Source organism: Ipomoea nil, unplaced genomic scaffold (genome assembly GCF_001879475.1).
Source record: "Ipomoea nil cultivar Tokyo-kokei standard unplaced genomic scaffold, Asagao_1.1 scaffold1043, whole genome shotgun sequence".
NCBI lineage: Eukaryota > Viridiplantae > Streptophyta > Magnoliopsida > Solanales > Convolvulaceae > Ipomoea > Ipomoea nil.
In genome coordinates, this window is record NW_017617471.1 from 4,028,826 (window position 1) to 4,049,543 (window position 20,718).

Below are 20,718 nucleotides of genomic sequence, written 5' to 3' on the forward strand. Positions count from 1 at the left end.
ATCAAGAATGTGAGATTGGGTAGCTTAACAGGTCACACAATAAAATTTGATATTAAAGATTGAATCTCATTGATGGATATTAAAGATTGAATCTCATTGATGATAAAGTGTGAGAGTAATCTCTCAAAATGAAAAATCTATTTATTAAATTAAGCAAAAAATTAAGATAAATTGTTGATTTGATAACTATAAAATTTTATTTTAATCGATTAACTATAAATAACTTAAAATGATTAATATCACCAGTCTTTTGTTTCAGTTAGCTCACCTGTTATATAGATACATAAAAGACAACTTACTGAAAGTGGGTTTCAATCTAGTGACGATTAGTGTGTTTCATCACAATAATGGCAACGAATCATAGACTTTATCATAATTTTGTGGCATTCATATACACGACGGAGATGAGGGCCCCGACCTGGTGACTGGTCGGTTAGCAAGCTGAATTTAGACTGTTATTTGTCCCATCTTAGACTAAAGATAATATTAGAATCTAATTAACAAAGGAAAATAGTCAAAATACTACATAGATTTTCACTTTTTACTTTCAATTTTTATTCTCTCACAAATTTTTAATATAGACATTTTATTTTAAAACTCACATGATGAGATATCTTATCATTGCTCACATCATAGAGTAAAGATAAGAGAGTAAAATTTGAAAGTACATATAGTAAAACTCTTAAAACTATTAGACTCAAATGCACAAATGTCATACATTCAAATATTGAAGTAAACTATTACACTTAGTTGCTTGTACCACAATCATTATAGTATTATACCATGAATTTCCTTTCAAAAAATAAAAAATAAAAAATAAAAAAATACCATGAATTATGATCTACATTCAATAGACTATTGTCATACATGTTTATTTTTCATATACTAAATACTTATTTAAATATACCATCGAAACTAAATCTTTAGTACAAGAACATTCAATATACTAAACATTATTAATAATCCACACTCCATAGTATAATTTGCCCACATTAGACTATTTCGAATCAAATTGAAACTTAAACATCTTAGATTTTATTTTAAAAGGTCAAAATTTTGTTTCACTTTTTGCACATCAAATATAGGTTAGGTTAATTTAATATTTAATATTTATTCTTAGTGTGATAGTAAAATTCTTAATATTTCATTAATTATAACTAACTAAACTAAGTATTGAAGCTCAAGTTTTACAATTAATTTAATTTAGAGAAAATCTGAAAGTAGAAATTCAGCAGAAGCTAATGAAGAATTGTATAGATATGTTAAAAGGTTCTAAACAATGAGATCATCTTCAAGATAATTATACTCAAATGTGAAGTCCGTCTTGATCCTCTGGCACCTGTTTTTGGATAAACGAAACAAATCATTTTTAGTCATCTATCTATCACAGATAAGATAGATGCCATGAATTCATGAACTGAAGTAGGTAAAAGAATAATGGATCATACCAGCCATGTTGTTCGTCATTGGCTATATGGAAATCAAAATAAACGTATGTCCCTTGTTCGAAATCATCTGTGGCAACTTTGGGCTCCTCGTGCCGCTGAAACCAAGTGTTATACTTTCTGTGGTATCTCCAAGATTGCTTCTTCAGCTCCTTTGCAGCCAGGAATTGTTGGTATGTATTCTGCAAATGTTATATGGGAGGGAACATGATGAGTTTTGACCCCTATTCTTAAACATCATAACGTAACTGACTCATAAAAATGCCAAAGCACCTGTTGGTAGTAAAACGCAAAGAATAAGGTGTCGGTGCCATAGTTATCAGCCCCGAGTCGTTCCCAAAATGCAGGATTATTAACAATAGGGGCCTGTACTTGCGGATAGCTTGGAGGGGTCACGGCAGGATGTCTCTGTCAAAGTACACCATGAAATATGACAAGAATTGAATTTTTTCCAAGTAATGCAACAGTTTGGATGATAAGTCGCCTACCGGTGTATAGCTCTTAGCACGCTCTGAATCTTTTGGCTGAGGAAGTTTGTAAAAAGCAGCCTCGAGCATTTGCAAGTTGTATGACTGGTCATGCACTCCTCCAGGGTTGGCAGGTGGTGTACTCAACCCATCACCAATTGCACCAAGATCGGCTACACTTCTTCGACCAATAACTCCAAGGCTTCCTGACAGTTGATTTGATTGTAATGGTTGGCCTGGAGATAGATCAGTATCCCGTGGAAGTTGGGATTGCTCTGCAAGAGTGCTGCCAACTCCACCCTGCTGTTGCATATGCCAAGAAACCAATAAATGCGTGAACTTGTAAAACACAACTTATATGCATCAGCAATTTCGGCTATTGACATACAGAAGAATAAAAGTAGTTTTTTCGATCAGCTTTTTGAGAAAGTCATTTTATATGTAATCAGCTAACAGCTAATTTACCAAACACTTTTCTACAATCAGCTAATGCTATCAACTAGTTAAACCCACTAACTCAATCAGCTAACAGCCATTTACCAAACACCTCCATTGTCAAGTTGAATCTTGAACTATTTTACATCTAGTTTAATAGAACAAGGGGAGTTTGCCTCTCTTCTATCATCTACTAAATTCTTCTCAAGACATAAATTCTCCAAATAAATAGAACCATAAAAAAGTGTGTTTTTTCGCAATAATAGATTCAGGAGAAAAGGGACTATATATCACCACATCATCCATTAGAAACTTTTCAGAAAGTAGATCGAATTAATCAGAGCTCTAACAGTTTCTTTGTTAATTATGGATATAATATAACATATTTCACTTACAGGTGCATCTAATGCATAAGCCTTCATATCATCCTCATTCATAAGGTTTTTCGCAAGGCTGGGGGCTGGAGCAGAATCTGCAGAAACATCTTCGGATAGGACCTGTTGCTGCAACTCTTCAACCTTTGAGTGGCCCACGTCTGCAACACCGTATAAAAATATTAGTTGAATTAGGGAGTAGGCTTTCTATATATTATATGATTCAATGTTCCACAACTGCCATATTTTTTTGTGCAACAATTTAAAATAACTTATTCTGCTGATTTTGCAAGGGTAAATTAATCACATGGAGAAAAAAATATTACAAAACATGATCAGGATCTCTAGATCCTGTTAATATCAATGTTTCCCGATTAGATGGTTGGTAGGACACACCTGGCTGTTGTTGCAACAATGAAGATGAAGAAACACTATTAAGGGCAGCAGCTTGGACTCCAACTCCCAATCCAAGTTGAGGTGTCACAGAGGAGCCTTGAGAATTGAACTGAAACATAATGAAAAGAAAGTGTACATTACCATTCAGGAAAAAATTCATTACATAAGACCCAGAAAAGCATTGTTTCAAACATCTGAGAAAATCATGAAAAATATGAAGATGTGGTATGCGTTGACTAAAACTATTAAAACATAGAATTACTTTCAGCCCTTTCACTTTCTTGTTTCTTTTATATTCACATCTCATTGACAATAGACAAAAGATTTGCAGTAGCACCAAAATATTTTATGGATGCAAAATTTCAATAATAAATATGAAAATATGTGCAGAAACAGTGATAACAATTAGTCAATAGCCCAAACGAGTCGCAATGAGCTATATTATAAGGCCAGTAGGTCATATGGGATTCTCATTTGATGGCTTGCCCATTTCCACGTTGTTGTTGTATCTGTCCTACAAATATAAGCTCACAATGACCATATCTTTCTTTTAATTTCAACTTGCACTTCATAAAAGGAAATCTAATGAGAGTAAAAAGAGAATGCCAAACATAGATTTTAATGCTGAGGAAAATAAATAAATAAATATAAATATAAATATATATATATATATATATATATATATATATATATATATATATAGATTTTGGTTCCTGTGAGGTCAGGTCTTCCCGTGCGGTCAGTGCGACATACACCATTAGGTATGCATAAATGCACCATACAGTGTTCGATAATACACCAGAATGAAATGCCAAAAAATACACCACACAAAAAAATATACACCACACATAATGGTGTATTTTCGAACACTGTGTGGTGCATTTATACATACCTAATGGTGTATGCCGCACTGACCGCACGGGAAGACCTGACCTCACAGGAACCTGACCCTATATATATATATATATATATATATCTCAACAAATCTAAAAACAATACCTGTGGCAATAGTGGATTCTGATGCTGTGCAGAAAACTGTTTGTTGTTTTGTTGTACTTGCTGAAATCGTTGTAAATATTTCTCCCTCTGGTCAGGAACAATTTCAGTTCTTCCACGGAACTGCCCCTGAGAAGGTAGAAACAGAAATTATGCTACACTATAATTCTACCCATATATTAACAAGGTAAGATGAATACCTAAAACTACAGACTAGTACAATTTAAACAAGCCTAGACAGAGTTTCGTACACAACTCATAACAAAGAACAGGGCATATCTAGAACCTCCAGTGGCCATATTGGCTATGGAAAGGGAAGAAATAACATACTTCAAGAGCAAAAATTGATCATTTCAAAATTTTCACTTTGCAGTCATTACTGACCATATCCCTAAAGTGTAAAGTTGACAATAAGAAAAAGTTCAGTTAATGTAACTCAAAATGAAATTAAAGCCACACACCACTTCATTCTGATTCTGAAAGGAACTTCCAGGCCTCCACTGCATACCAGGCACAACCGAAGGAGAGAAAACCCTACCAACCATAACATTCGACTCACCAACATTACCACTATCATTAGTGCCAATTCCATCACTAGACTTAGCAGTTTGTGACATGATAGTTCTGTTAGCCAGAGGGGAAACCAGTGGCTGTCCCATACCAGTACTCCCAAGTCTTTCATCATATCCCAAAACATTTCTCTTTGTCACTTCTGGAACTGAAGGAATAGCACCCAGAGCTCCATTGTTAGAAAGTGAACTAATAGAACCAAGTGAAATACTAGCTGCAGGTTGGCTAGAGAGGCCATGTCTATCGATACCCCTTAATCCAGCTTCAGTAAGCGTTGGGGGTGCTTTTTGGCTTGGGAAGCCTGCAATCTCCTCATCTTTTACAGCACTCAGCACATTCATAGAAGATGAAGTAACTGCGGCAACTGCAGGTTCCAACAGATCACAACACGAATCAAGAAATGGAAAGAGAGTCCAAAGCAGTTGATGTTATGAAGTTTTGAGAAGACCAGTACCAGGACTTGCATGGCTGCCAACAGGTGTTGTTGGAGCAGAAGAAGCAACTGCGCCACTTTTAGGAGGTGGGGTCCTCGGAACTGCATCAGAGGCACTCTCTTGGGAACCTACTTCATCTGCTTGCTCTTGGGAAGAACCAGTTTGTTGTACAGGAGATGTTACCGTTACCTGGAGAGAGTAATCAATCAAGTATAAACAAAGTAACAAACAACTGTTTTCAAAAAAAAAAAAAAAAGTAACAAACAACCAATAATTGAAAGAGAGAGGTCTTGAATCAAGTAAACCATATGAATGAAAATTTTCTTTCTAGAATTGGAAAAGTTTGTATCACACTTAGACCAACTTAGCAACCCCCACCCCCAAGAAAAAGAAAAATAAGCTGGATGGAAATGCATTTGTATACACCATTCAATGATCATTCCAGTGATGAGGAAAGCTAAAACATACTGATACCTGAGCAGGTGTCATGGCAATAGAACTTTTTGTGCTTACTACGCCACTAACACCCTGCAAAACAAAAGAGAAAACAATTGAAGCAAAAGATATTTTACTGTGTGCATGTGCACATTAGATATTCTTGATATGTTTGCAATCAAATAACTAGGACAAGGAACAGGATAATGCACATGAAACACCAGTGAAGACACTAAAACATAACAGACAATTGCATACAAGCCTTTTACAGGTGTATTAAGGCAAAAAGAAAAGCAGCCTTCTCCCCCACAAGGCAACAAATCAGCTTATTATAGTCCTTTCTAGGTAAGGCCTCATTCCAAAAGATCAAGAAGTTGAAACCATATAGCATAGAAGAAAAGAGTTATGCAAAATTCACAGGTCCATGATGCATGGGTACAAAACCATCAGAGGAAATATGAGTACAGCCTTGTGAGGCAGTGTGATCAGAAATTTAATAGGTTGAGGGTGGTAGGTGTTAGAGGGTAGCATGAAAGTGGTAAATGTATGTGATTCACAGAGGCAGTGGTTGAAGATATTGAGAAATAGCTAATGGAGAGAAGAGCACATGATGGTCCTTGAAATATCTTGAAAAATAAATATAGTATTTTATTTGGACAGCAACCCAAGAGGTCGCACTTCATTGACGCATTTGTTTCATATTTCCAATGATTTGAATTTTTTCAAGGAACTAGAAAGAACATGGGAGAGAACCTAATATGCATTGTATAAGGGAGGCAAAATAGCATGAAAGAGAAGTGGGTGATACATTTTCTAATGAAGCATAAGAATAGCTAATCAGGCAAAGAAGTTAGCAAAACACACATTGACAATAAGAGGAATACATTACCTTGGCAAGAGGGGCACCAATAGTGACTAGATCTTCAAGAGCCTCCACCTTATCTAATGGTAGAGAGCTATAAAGCTCGTCAACATCACTAAACTCGTCAAAGTCCTCCTAAAATTAGGAAACAAAAAAAAAAAAAAAAAAAAGGAACTAAATAAATTTCATAATGCATATATCAGAAAGACCTACCTCAACTGAAAGGTTACACATGTGTCTCTATGATTTTATTTCATGGGGGCTAACGAATACTGACTTGGACTAATTTTGAGATTTTAATTATAAAGCTAAGTAGTAGTTTAATGTAGTTTCTTAATATATCATTCTTACTTTTGACAATTGGAGTGGTCAGTGTCATACGTTGAACTTTGGTCAAATTCAAAATACAGCAGAAGTGATAAAGTAAATGGACTGGAGGGAATAATAATAAGAATCAAAATTCTGAATTATGTTTTCTTGTTAAATCTCATTAGAGCTTTTATATTGATTTTTTCAGTTATGTCAAGTGCACTGTATTAATTAAACAGACCATATAACAGCTGATTCAAATTATTAGCTGTATTCGTTGAATAATGTGTGACTATAAGCATAAAAGGAAAACTATTTTAAACACAATAATCTAGATTGGCAAAGCCAACCTGATTGCGTTCCACATAATCATCCAGGAAATCTTTAACATCGTTGACTTGCTCTGGACTCAATTCATCATTATCCAGTAACCTTAAAATCAACTCTAACTTCATTATATGCGCTTTGTGCCGAGTAATTGATGTCTCCAGATGCGTCTGTAAAAGAGATCTTTTATCAATTATGAGAATGTATATAGCACATCATCTCCTCAATGTTAAGATGTTTCTCTTTACCAATCTCGGTGGCTTTGCTTTCCCTTTCTTAACAGTAAGTCCCTCCAGTTCAGCCTCAAAGCTATCAATTTGGTTTTCAAGCTCACTAACCTATGCAGGAGAAAGCATCTTAAATCAATTACTCAATAAAATCAACTTCAAAAATCATGGGTGACCACCAGAAGACAAATATCACAACAGAATACCTACTAAAAAACAAAATATGTAAATATGTTCAATCAAAGATAGGTATATAATGCACATAGAATCAGAGTATATTTATAACCCCAAACTAGACAATGAAGAAAAAAAAAACACTATAAATAGCATGAAGCAGACAATCAGCTCCATACCACATTGTTCAACCAATCCCTAGTCTCCGATTTAGCCTTTTCCCTTGGGTCCTGACAAAGTAGAAAAATCACAATAATATTAACTTAAATTTCTGATAAGCATAGTCTGAAACAAAATTCAGATTTCCAAAATCAATTACTAGGACTTTCAGAATCCAAAGTGCTTAAGCACTAATTCAAATGAGATTTCCAAAACTCAACTCCCAAAGGTAAGAATGCAAAACATAAATTTCAACAGCCCAACTGAAAATTATCTAGTGTCATTCCCAAGAATTAAACCATAACCAACCAACACAAAAGGATAAAATTGATGCGGTACAAATTACATTATATAGATCCTTAAGGTTAATATCCAAAATTGAGATGTCTATCCAAATCACAAATTAAACCCAAGGCTTTCCATCATTGTTGTCAAGGCAGACTTTCTGGGCGAGATGTCACCGATCGCCTAGTCGACTAGGCAATGAGTATATATATATATATATATATATATATATATATATATATATAATCCGGTTCATATGAGAACCTGTGGACAAATACAAACCATCGATCTGCAAAATATGATGGAGAGGAAATCAAAGTAAAAATGACGCAGGGTCATTTTCATAAATATTACAAACTTATGAACCTTGTAATATTTATGAAAACGACCACATCTTTTTTTTTTCAACCGTTAGATCTACAAGATCTATGGTTTGAATTTGTCCACATGTTCTCACCTGGGGCATGGTTCTCATGGGAGTCGAACCCTCTATATATATATTGAAAATATCTTGTCTTGGGCAGCCCTATTTACTCTAAGTTGCCTTAAGGAGAGGAGTAGTTTTTCCTAGAGTAGTGAGTAGTCTAGTATTTATTGTGCATCTTTCCAATGTCTTCTTTAGCCCTATATATAAGATATATGGTGTATAATGTGGAAGAAGGAAGAAAGAAGGCGCAGTCAGCTGCGATGGCGGTGGGAGGGCGAGGCTGGGTCAGCTGCAAGTCTGTGACGGTGATTCGGCAGTAGAAGGGTGAGGCCCAATCTCGTTAGGCGTCCGGACTCCACTGACCGGATGCCTTGACAACCCTGCTTTCCATATTTATGATGGAAACAAGGGAGAGTTAAAGATGTCAAAAAAGACATATGCCTTCATTTTCCCTTCATTCCCTACCAAACACTTGCAAGAACCCCAAATTTCAAACAAAAAGGGTAAAACTAGAACAAACTTTAAATACAAATATTCTCCAAGCACATATATGTAGATATTAATTAAATCAATTTTAATTAATTCAAATTACAAAACTTCTTTACAATCATGACATCATGTATGCCAAGCTTGCCAATGCATACCGTCTTTGGTTGTTGACCCAAGCCTTCTTTGGAAAATGCTTTAGTCTTTGTTTCTTTCTCACATATTTTAAATCTTTCCATTTCACGCTCAATAAGCTTACGAGCATCCATCAGTGCCTGCTCATAAGAAGCACTAACCTATGTCAACAAATATCAAAGAAAATTCACATCAGCACTTGGGTTATACATTTTAAAGACATAGCAGAAACATGTTGAAGAAAGTATCTAATGATAAAAAGAAGCAATAGAAACAGAAAAGTGTATGCAGGTCAAGCTAGATCACAGATGATAGCATATAGACAATATCAAAGGGTCACAATATACAAAATGCAGTGGGTGATCACTCTAGAATCGCATCTTCAATTATCTATCAATTCACAACCAGCAAAGGAGTGCACTTGAGCTAGAAGGCCAATCCATAACTTAAAATCCGGAACGTTCAGCCACATTCAAATGCACCCTTCCGAATATTAAGAATAATCTTTAAAAAGAAAAAAAAAAAAAAAAAAAAAAAAAAAAAAAAAAACTCTTAACTGAACCAACATAGTGAAATTAATTGTGCACTAGGCTTAGATTATTTAGATAACTGTTAATGTAAAGCATAAACAACTTACATGACTTACAAACTTTATAATTAGCTTATAAGTTACTATGTATTTACTAACCCATGAGTTGGGGCACTTTACAATATCTTACAATTTGTGAGCTTATTTAAGTTGTAAGTTACTTTAACAGATTTTTTTAACAAAACAGTGGTCCATGTTTGTGTTTGGATTGTTTCCCATCTCATTATTGACAAAATGCAATAATGCTTACTACAATAATTTATAGACATTTTGTTGGAATCAATCTAGTGAGCTATTTTAAATGCCTTTACATTTAGACTGAAATCACTGTCATTCTGGTTGTTAGCTGAGGGAGGGCAGCAAAGCAAACAAAATAGAAGCAGCCTTTGATAGGCCTATAACTTTCAACACCAAACCAAAAAGGAAAAATAACAAATAAAAATTTATAGTAGAATCTCCCTGCTTTGAATCTCAGACATAATCATGGAAGGTGTGAAGAATGCAGAAGGCAATCTATGCTTTAATGAGATCTTCTCAAGCAATAGCAGAGCAAAGAACCTAATGTCAGGAATGAGTACCTATCCCGAATTGGAACCAAAGCCCTGTCTTCAACATGAACAAGATGGTGTCCTACCCACCAGACAAAAGGACCAAAATGCATTCTTCGTATGCCTCAGCTTCCATAATAGAAATAGTGTGCTTTGTTTCTATACACAATTCTAGATTTCATTTGTATTCATGTTTTGGTAAGTTGGTCCTCACTTTTTATGGGTTCTCCAACCATCCAACCATATAGCATAAATTGATAAGTAAGTTTATTTTAATAATCCTCAAATGTGCACCACATCTCAGGCATGTATCAAACATTTGACAAAATGAATAACCACTAAACAAATACAAAAGGACATGACTATAAAATGAAAAAGCAAAATGGCAGCACAAAGGGACCTTCTTATCCTTGATTTCGCTGGACTGAATCCATGTCTTAATCTGGTCTCTGTACCTCTGAAGCTTCTTAATCTCCTTCTTCAAATCCGCCTCAAACTTCTCCTTCTGATTGGCATTATCAGTGTCGTAAACCTAAACAATAAAATTCAGAGAAGAGAATAGAAGAGAAAATTCAATCAATCCTCATTACTCTTTGATACACAAAGGGAGACGAACGAATCAGGTTTAGAAAGGAATTGAGAGAAATAGAAAAACAAAAAACTCTAAAGAAATCAAACAAGGATGACCTTGTTCCAAATGCTGTCGAATACATCGACGCCCTCTTGAACCTTCTTCAACACTCGATCAATTTCGCCCTGAAGCTTTCGACTGGCTCCCATTGCAAAGAAGACACAATGAACGACCTATACAAATTATTGTGGACTTCTGATACGTATGGCGATTTTGTTTTCCCGATTATTCGCTAACAATTTTGCAGAAATTGCAGGCTCAATATGTAATAATATGTGTATAGATGGATAGCAATCCACACTTGGGAGACACTTTTTAATATTTTTTAAACGACATCGTATAGCAGCTCATTGTTCCCTCATCAAACGACGTCGTGCCCATTATTATGAATGGGGGCCAAACGGGATCGGGGTCGAATTTTAGGGAATGCAAAATGCCCAAGAGCACAGACCCCGCAAATTATGCTGTGGAAACGTGTTCATCATGTGTATGGTGAACACATTGATAGATTTATAATTTCTATACTGTAGATTCATAATTATTGTTTTTTTTGAAAACGTTGATTCATAATTTGTTTTTCATTTGTTGTTATAGAAATTATGAATCTACATTACAGAAATTATGAATCTAAAGTATAGAAATTATGAATCTACAGTATAGATGTTATGAATCTACAGCTTAGAAATTATGGATCTATCTCGTTAACAGCAAATAAAAAACAAAATTATGAATTTATGTTTTAAAAAAATAAAAAAAATATGGATCTACCCATGTGTTCATCATGCACATGGTGATCACGTTTCCACAAAATATTTATTTTTGACTGCTCTATTCAATCGTTATGCTGTGGAACTGTGTCCACCTTGCAAGGTGGACACGATTCTGTGTACATAATTACTGAACAACATGTTCATAATTATAAAGTTATATATTCATAATTTTTGAACTTCATATTTACAATTATTGAATATCTATATTCATAATTATAGAACTATATGTTCATAATTATGTAACTATATGTTCATAATTTTTGAACTATATATTCATAATTATGAACAGTGTTGGAACCGTGTCCACCTTGCAAGGTTGATACGGTTCCACAGCATAATTTATCTGCTTTGTTCGATAGAGCTTATTTAATATTTTATATCTTCTTTAGGAATTAAGAATTTATAACTTATTTTAAGCTACTAATAAGCTACAAAGTTTGTTTTGTAATGTTCAAAAAATAACTAATAGTTTAAAATAATATTTATTTTGAAATGTTCCTATTGGTAGTGTTTTAAAAATAAGATAATAATAATAATAATAATAATAATAATAATAATAATAATAATAATAATAATAATAATAATAATAATAATAATAATAATAATAATAATAATAATAATAATAATAATAATAATAATGTTGAATAGAGTTTTTATTTAAAAAAAAAAAAAATCTTTAGTTTATAGATTTATTTTTAAATTTTGACAAAATGACCTCTTATAACAATAATAGTGGTAAATTAAGTTTTTTCAAATTTTGATTTTTTTTTAAATATTTAGTTTATAAAATTTTATTTTTAAAATTTTGACCAAATTACCCCTTATAATAATAATAATAGTGGTGAATAAAGTTCTTTTACCTTTTTTATAATTCTTTAGTTTATAAATTTCTTTTTTATTTTTACCAAATTACACATTATAATAATAATAGTGGTGAATAAAGTTTTTATTTTAAAAAAATCATTTAGTTTATAAATTTTTTGTAACAAAAATTGACCAAAATAATAATAATAATAATAATAATAATAATAATAATAATAATAGTGCTGAATAAAGTTTTTTGGCATTTTGTAAAAAAATATATATATATATCATATTTATCCTTATTATTTTAAATAAATAACATCATTTTACTCATTTTAATTAAAACCTTAATAGGTAATATATCTCGTTTTTTACTTTTCTATACGTCTGTGCTCTCATTTTGTAGCGGGTGGATGTCGAAAGATCCCGGCCATGATGATCAAGGTCAACATGTCAAATTTCATAGGTAAGTACCTATATAAAAAGGCATTAGCCCTTCATTTTAGGGCATCTCTTTTTCCACTAGACTCTATTTGGACTTACGATTCATCTCAACTCTCTCTACATATTTAATAAAAGTCTCCCAAACAAAAATCCTTCATCCTCCATTGGTTTTCATACAATTTCTATACATATTATAAATCGTTTATACCGTTTTAACACTTTATCTTCTTCTATTTTTTATATTCATCTTCGTTCCGCGACTCCTTCACCATCAAGCATCCTCATTCATATTCATTCGAACAACTGGGACTATTCGAATGGTTACAAAATGAGCCCCATGAGCCTTTTTATATTTATTTTACCTCTTCAAAGAATGTGGATATTTAATTGATCAAATGACTATGATTATATCTCTAAAATCTTCCATACAATTCTATACAGTCATATGAGTTCTATAATGTTATATAAAATTCTATAAATAGCTAAACTTCTAATCTAATCTAAATAAAAACACCATGAGCCTTTTTATATTTATTTTACCTCTTTAACGAATGGAGGATATTTAATTGATCAAATGACTATGATTATATCTCTAAAATCTTCTATACAATTCTATACAGTCATATGAGTTCTATAATGTTTTATAAAATTCTATAAATATCTAAACTTTTAATCTAATCTAAATAAAAACATAATAAGTGTGAATGAGGTTATACCCTTCATTTATGTCCGTTTTTTTTTTTCCGTTAAGTTTTTTCATACATTATGATATAAAAATTATATTTTACAATATTTTGGACAAACATACCCCTACCGTTATAACTTACGTTATCTTTTCCACTATTATTATCATGCATATGCATCCACCATATATTTTTTTTTATCTTTTTCAATAATAATAAGAATAATAATATATACACATTATATATTCGAGTTATATGTTGGTTATTTCCTAAAATATAAATATCAAATTTATAAAAATGTTTTGCATTATTATTATTATTATTATTATTATTATTATTATTATTATTATTATTATTATTATTTACAATAATTTAAATATCTAAAATCTAAAATAAATTTAAAATATTATATAAAATACTAATATTGGGCACTTAATTTTTGTGCATCGCACATAAAAAAATACTAGTGTGTATGTATGTATGTATGTATGTATGTATGTATGTATGTATGTATGTATGTATGTATGTATATATATATATATATATATATATATATATATATATATATATATATATACTAGCATTTTGTACGCGCGATGCGCGAAAACTTATGCCCAATATTAAAATATTTGTAAGTAACAAAATTTAAAAAATTAATTAAAATTATGTTTTGCAATTTCTTAAGTGATGATACTTTTGAATTATCATATATATATTTAAATAATATAGTGATCAAAACAAAAAATAATAAAAAATTATATTTTTAGATAATAATATTTACAAATAATACTAAGCTAACACCCACATATATGATATATTGATATGTATACACAAATAATATACATACATATTATATATATATATATATATATATATATATATATATATATATATATATATATATATATATATATGATACACATATATAATTTTAACATTCATATAAATATTTAATTAAAATATAATTTATAATTAAATTAATTATTATATGATAATTTTAATAAAACGATAATTAAAAATAAGAAAAAGATATGATAGATGGAGGTGTATGGTAAGATTGGTAGATATATTAAAAACTAACGGTGTTATAACGGTGTAAGGGTGATTTTGTCAAATGCAAATGAATGTACAACAATTAAAGCAAAATGTATATATTTATTAGCATATAAAAAAGTGACAAAAATCAATGACATAACTTGTATTGACACTTATTATGTTTTTAGATATATATATATATATATATATATATATATATATATATATATATATATATATATATATATATATATATGCTTCAATCGTGCACACTCTTCTATTCTGAGTTGCATTGAGAGATCGTTTGGAGTATCGAAGAAGATATGGAAGATACTTGCTAATATGCCACAGTTTAATGTGAATACGCAAATTGATGTTATTATGGCCACATTTGCACTACATAATTATATTTGGAAGAATTCGCAATATGACATGATATTTAATGTGTTTGAGCAACATCAAAATTACATACCGTCTGATGAACTTCAAGATTCAAGTAGTAATATCTTCATCAATGAAAATTTAAGTAAGAACTCTATTGAGATGAAAGAGATTCGCAACAATATCACTACTTGATTATGTGATCCTAGATCGTGATTATGCTAATAGCTTCATTTCAAAATGTTAAATTTTAATGTATAACAAACCTATTTAAATTTGAAAGCATTTAAATTTTACGAAGATATATCATTTTTAGTTTTTTTTTTTTTTAATACATATATCAACTTATCAAAATGTTAATTTTACCAAACAATTGCATAAGCAGTTAGCTTAACAACTCTTTAGTTTTTAGCTTATAGCTTATAACTTAACAACTCTTCAGTTTTTAGTTTATAACTTTTTAGCTTTCGACTAAGTTTGCCAATCATAGTTTTAGCTACTAATTTTATTTTATTTTTTTAAATGTAATTAATACTGAAAATCATCATTTTTTTTTTATCAAAATCACTTCTCTCTCATAATAATTATGACTAATTAATTGAGTATGTCACATGGCAAAACTGTTCTGTATCCCCCAACAATCTGTAGAGATATCTTGAAACATGTATCATTCCAACAGATTGCTCTACTTGCATTCCAAATGATAGCAGTAGCCCAGCAAGTAGCTACTAGCAGGTAGTTTCAAGATGTTTTTATTTTATTTTACTACTAGCAGGTAGTTTCAAGATGTTTTTATTTTATTTTATTTTTATGTTTGGTTGGACTTTGTAGATAGTAGGTTAGTAGAATTTTTATGATTTGATTTTAAAGTTTTTTTTTTTTTTTTTGGATACAGGAGAGGGTTGAGCCCGTGAAATTATCTACCAGCGGCATTATTGCCAGCTCTACTGTTTCGTCTAGTGCAGAAGTTTCTTGCTCCCACACTATCTTCCCAAAACACATCCTCGAGGATACGAGGCACTTCCAGTTGTTCCTGTACCCCCAACGCATGTGAGAGCGAAACCGCAGCCATGCGGTCCGCGGCATAGTTCTGATTCCGGGACACATGTTTAACAGCTAAGTCTTGGAAGGCCAAACATTCGCGGGCACATAGGTGGAGAATATTACAGTCCGTCTCCTCCCCTCTGGTTGCTGTGGAAAAGCTCTGAACAGTCCCCAGAGAATCGCTCTCAATGATGAGCTTACACACACCCCATTTTGGCGCCGTTCGCAACCCTAAAAGGAGAGCCCACCGTTCCCCCTGGTCCGCCGAGCATGATCCTAAGTGGCACGTAAAACTTCGTAGCCAAATCCCGTGGTGGTCGCGTAACACTCCTCCACAGCCTGCTCTTTTTCCCGCACCTTTAAAGATTAAGCTTATACTTTGGTAGGATTGCATTTATTTTTTTAAAAAAGGGACCACAAAAATCTAAAAAATTGTTTCTGGTGAAACCATATCGGAATGAGCGATGCCATGGATGCCGGAATTGAGATTGATTACTCACTCACCGCCGCTAGTGAGTCGGGTTTTCCGACACTACAGTCGGTTTTGGGTTCATCCTTCATCCCGAACCCTGCCTGAAAGTTCGAATCGCAGAGGAAATGGATACGGTGGTCTGGGATGGCCGCACCATGAATGCGAGCTTAGGTGGGGAAAGGAGGAGCAGGTTTACTTACAACAACATATAGGACGATTACACATTACCAGTCCATAATTCCTGTGATATTTATCAATTACATATATGTTATTACAGGATTTCAAGTTTACAGCAAGGCATCTAAGCACCAATTGGCAATTGCTATACAGGCAAAAAACTTTTACATATAAGTTCTCTAATCAAGAAACATGGTCTAATGCATATCAATAATACCTTAAGAACCTTCATTAGCTTCATAACAGCACAATCAATAACCTACTAGAATGGCATTGTTTCTGAAGAGCTGAAACTGGGTAGGGTGGATGGATGTTGAACATCATAATGGAAAACTCAGGGAAACGCAATACTCAGCATTAAAGAAAAGGAAGAAGTCTGTCATATTATTAGAAACCAAAAATTTTGGACTGCATTAGCCAGGCATGCAGAATCGTCATACAATGGGCGAACCAATGGCAAAGTATGCCAGTTAGCCATCATCATACATTGCTTACAGTTCAAGGCTCGGGGATCGGGGGCTACAATCCAACACTGGAGGTTCAAGGTGCTAAAACTAAGGAGACAAAGGCCAATATAAACAAATTAGAAGATTATTTGAAGGTGCCAAAGGACAAGCAGAGCTGCACATGACACACTATCAGATATTCACATTTTGTCGTGCCAGTAGAGGAAGCAACTCCATTTCAATTTTACGCCGCGATGAAGGTTCCAATAGATCTGTGTAGGAAAACAAAATAAGTTATGGACACGGTATACAGGGAGGGATATTGAAGCTATCAAACAAAATGCACATACCACTGCTGGTTCTTCCTGAACTCTGTAAGGACTGGGTAAATATTCTCGAAAGCAGTGTATGTCTCCTCGCGCACCTGAAAAGGGAGTAGAGTGAGCATTTTAGGAAGAAACGCTAAGACTACTTGTGAACTAGTCATAAACTTCGTATAAAGGAAATGAATATTTCACCTTTGCTCCTGTGAGGACTATCTTTCCAGACACAAAGATAAGAAGCACAATCTTTGGCTGCTTCATACGATATATTAACCCTGGAAATAGTTCTGGTTCATACTGAATCAATAGAAAACAAGTGAGGTCACAACAGTAATCGACTACAATTTGATACACTACAGTGTGCAATAGTTGAATTACAAAAAAAACTTAGAAATATATACTTACACTTGAAAATGCACCATGAGAATAAGCCAAACCCTCAAGTCTGATGGGAAATTTCACATCACAGGAGCCGACTATATTCTGAATCTTAAAATCCTGCAGTCAAATTTAACACAAATTAAGCTATGCATGCATGTGCAGTGAACCATTTGAGACAGCAGTTGACTACATAATGTTGAGCATAAGTGAGATGTACCCTAAATTTGGCAGGGAAACCAAGCTTCTGGATGATTCGGGCATACTGTAAGACAATAGGCAATGTCAATCACAAAGGTCTGTGACAGACCAAAAACTTGGATAACATTGGTTAAAAAAAGAAAAAGAATTTCATGGGTAGACAGCATCTATGATATTCCACACACACAGGCCAAACAATATGCTAAGGAGAAACAGATTTTCATATTCATAGTAAAAGTGAGGCAGATAAAGTAAGAGCTGAGAAAACCACTACTGTTCACACTCAGCTTAAGCAAATGAGAGATCAAGCCTATATTAGAACTTGAATTTCACTGACAGAAAGGCAAATACTAATGCACAGCAGGCAAGGGTCAACTTGGCAACCATTTGTTTAATAGAACAAATATTCCATACATGGAGCTACTGGCACTTGTAAAGCAAGCACCTATTTAGGATCTGAATAATCTGATGTTAAGTATTAAGTAACCATATTACAATAGTGACAAGATTTTCAATCTCATTTCTATATATTCACAAAACAATACAAACAAGGTATTTGTGGAAAACAATCCCACTTTAGTTTTGGCCTCATCCTGTCATAACCATGATATGATGGAGATACAAAGTGTGAAGTTTGGGTTTGGTAGATATCTTTAAAAAGACTAGGCTACAGGCATGCTGAGCTGAAAACTTAGGCTACAAGCAGCTCACTTGCCTCCTGTGTTCTTCCCCACCCCCTAACTACCAATAGCATCCCAGCTCCTAACCAAAGTACCAAACACATCTGACATTGGATGCTTCTAGAGAACCGTCTTTTTGGTTTAGATAGGGTTTAGACTTCAGATAGGGCCTTTGTAAAGGAGTCCTTGACTTTAGATTCCATAGATGGGAAGATGTACAAGGGAGGAGTACTCCCTATTTATTGCTTTCCTTGTACTTTGCAATGGGTGGGCAATTCACCCAACCTAGGTAAGGAGGAAAGGTTTACACCCCTTATTTTTTGTATTTTCTGTTTTAGTATTAATAAAATAAAAAGAGGAGCCAGTGCCCCTCACTAACCACTATGCTGGTTTAAAAAATATAGAATTAACAAGTTCTAGGATTCTTTTGAGACTATCCTTTATATCTACTAAATTATATAAAAAGTTGTAGGATTCCTTCAATTTACTATTATTGACTTATTACAAAATATTTTCTAACGTTTTAATAATAATGGGCAATTTGTTTTTATATTATTATTATAACAATTAAATTAGATTACACAAAACAAACTCATGTCATTCACAAACCTTCCTTGCTGCAAGCCTAGATTGTTCTTCGCTCTTTGCTCCAGTGCAAACCTGATTCCAAAACATATAGTCAGCAAAAAAAAGAATAGGAAAAGTGAAATTTAATACTTGAGTTTGAAGTATGAAACAACTATACAGCTTCATAGAAAAAACTAATGTGTAGGTATTTTTACCATTTTCCCAGATGCAAAAATCAAAGCTGTAGTTTTTGGATCCCTTATCCTCATAATAACAGCAGCAAAACGCTACAAGGATCACATAATTAAAAAGAATATCACCAATAAGTCCATAACTCAGTAAAGATAGAATACACAACTTCTGTTTAATCTAGGCATCCAGCTGACAAACCACCCATCCACACACACAAGATGTGAAGTTTACAGTATAATATTGAAACAATAAAAGTAGCACATATCCATAGAATACCTTAGGATTGTATTCAGCATTACGAGCTTGCAATGCAATAGATTTAAGATCCAATTTGCAGTCCAAATTGACAGTTGATACAATGTTCCTGAAACAGTGAAACAGGAAGCAGCACACAGTTAGCATCAAATGCAAATACGGAGTAATACTTATTTCCAGCACACAGTTATCACCTCATGTAAGATTCTTACAACAAAAAATTAATTAACTAATTAATTATGCCTTAAGCAATTGAGTTCCCAACATATTTCTAATTCATATAAATCCGAACAAACACTAGTAGTAAATATGTAGGCCTTCAAATCTAAGAGCATCAGATGCTAAGACATGACAGAAATTCTTTGCCAGATAAAATAGAGGAATTTTAAGCCACCAGAAAATGTCTTTAATGAGGGGACAGCCAACATCTTTATTTCCATTTATAACAATAATAATCCAAAAATTCAATTTCAATTTGTGTGGTTCTGGTTCACGCATCAGTAAAGATTGTTCATTCTTCAGCAGTAAAATCTTCACAAAGCTCCCAAACAATGCAGTCAACGCGCTTCAAGAAACCCGTTGATGACAAGGATAAGAGACTTACTGGAGGGTGGGCACAATTCCAGACGGGTGTTTGGAAAGATCCACCGGCTGGCTCCCCTCCATTCCTGGCTGCTGATCTGCCATTCTTCCCTCCCTTATGTTTACTCCAAATCACCCAATTCTTAACAAATCAATTCAATTATTTCCCAAAACTATGTTCGAAAACCTTAACCGACTTGATCAATTTATGTTCAGACTGAATTAGGGTTTCGGGTCAAACCATCAAAATCAAAACTCAAGATCCAGACACACGCACCAAGTTCCGAAAAAATTGAGAATATAAGATGTTCTAGAAAACCCACGAGTTTTTTTACAGAAAACACAACATCACAATTGGAGTTTTCAGCTTATTATACGATTCAATGAAAGAAAAAAACAGAAAAATCCAATTCTTGAGCGCCAAAGATTTGAAATACAAGGCTTTTATATAAAAATATATGGATATATATAACGATTATGATAGAGAGAGAGAGAGAGGATTTATGGAGAGAAGGATCGGAACAGAGATTTGAGGGCAGACAGAGGGGTGAGATGAAGAGATAGCGAAGGCGG

General features: G+C 33.2%; 2 protein-coding genes across 6 annotated transcripts; both read right to left on the reverse strand.

The window, feature by feature from the left end:
• Positions 1–1,189: 1,189 nt before the first annotated feature.
• LOC109182238 (general negative regulator of transcription subunit 3) lies at positions 1,190–11,005 on the reverse strand. 4 transcript variants are annotated; one of them, XM_019332355.1, is made up of 18 exons: positions 10,768–11,005; positions 10,481–10,612; positions 8,967–9,083; positions 7,631–7,681; positions 7,299–7,388; positions 7,074–7,220; positions 6,442–6,549; positions 5,592–5,645; positions 5,138–5,306; positions 4,575–5,047; positions 4,117–4,242; positions 3,118–3,226; positions 2,743–2,882; positions 1,934–2,215; positions 1,719–1,853; positions 1,449–1,627; positions 1,278–1,339; positions 1,190–1,246 (listed from the first exon to the last, which is right to left on the reverse strand). In XM_019332355.1, the coding sequence occupies exons 1-18, from the start codon at positions 10,858–10,860 to the stop codon at positions 1,239–1,241; spliced, it is 2,475 nt and encodes an 824-aa protein (XP_019187900.1). In that variant the 5' UTR covers positions 10,861–11,005; the 3' UTR covers positions 1,190–1,238. The 4 variants fall into 4 exon arrangements, with proteins under 4 accessions (XP_019187900.1, XP_019187897.1, XP_019187898.1 ...); XM_019332352.1 differs by having other exon boundaries at positions 1,191–1,246; positions 8,967–9,104; XM_019332353.1 differs by having other exon boundaries at positions 1,192–1,246; positions 1,934–2,212; positions 8,967–9,104; positions 10,768–11,004.
• Positions 11,006–16,878: 5,873 nt separating this feature from the next.
• On the reverse strand, positions 16,879–20,718 carry LOC109181589 (TATA-box-binding protein-like). 2 transcript variants are annotated; one of them, XM_019331431.1, is made up of 9 exons: positions 20,168–20,718; positions 19,585–19,672; positions 19,332–19,403; positions 19,159–19,209; positions 17,889–17,933; positions 17,696–17,788; positions 17,486–17,587; positions 17,318–17,391; positions 16,879–17,239 (listed from the first exon to the last, which is right to left on the reverse strand). In XM_019331431.1, coding segments are annotated over exons 1-9 (609 nt in total). In that variant the 5' UTR covers positions 20,251–20,718; the 3' UTR covers positions 16,879–17,238. The 2 variants fall into 2 exon arrangements, with proteins under 2 accessions (XP_019186976.1, XP_019186975.1); XM_019331430.1 differs by having other exon boundaries at positions 16,879–17,238; positions 17,314–17,391.

Excerpts from the sequence above, each read along its gene's own strand:
- LOC109181589 (XM_019331430.1), bottom strand. The coding sequence starts at position 20,250 with ATGGCAGATCAGCAGCCAGGAATGGAGGGGAGCCAGCCGGTGGATCTT. Across the intron at positions 19,673-20,167 it reads GGAATTGTGCCCACCCTCCA|GAACATTGTATCAACTGTCA; the intron begins GTAAGTCTCTTA and ends TCACTGTTTCAG. Across the intron at positions 19,210-19,331 it reads TTTTTGCATCTGGGAAAATG|GTTTGCACTGGAGCAAAGAG; the intron begins GTAAAAATACCT and ends TTTTGGAATCAG.
- LOC109182238 (XM_019332352.1), bottom strand. The coding sequence starts at position 10,860 with ATGGGAGCCAGTCGAAAGCTTCAGGGCGAAATTGATCGAGTGTTGAAG. Across the intron at positions 10,613-10,767 it reads TCGACAGCATTTGGAACAAG|GTTTACGACACTGATAATGC; the intron begins GTCATCCTTGTT and ends TTTATTGTTTAG. Across the intron at positions 7,221-7,298 it reads AAGCAAAGCCACCGAGATTG|ACGCATCTGGAGACATCAAT; the intron begins GTAAAGAGAAAC and ends TCTCTTTTACAG.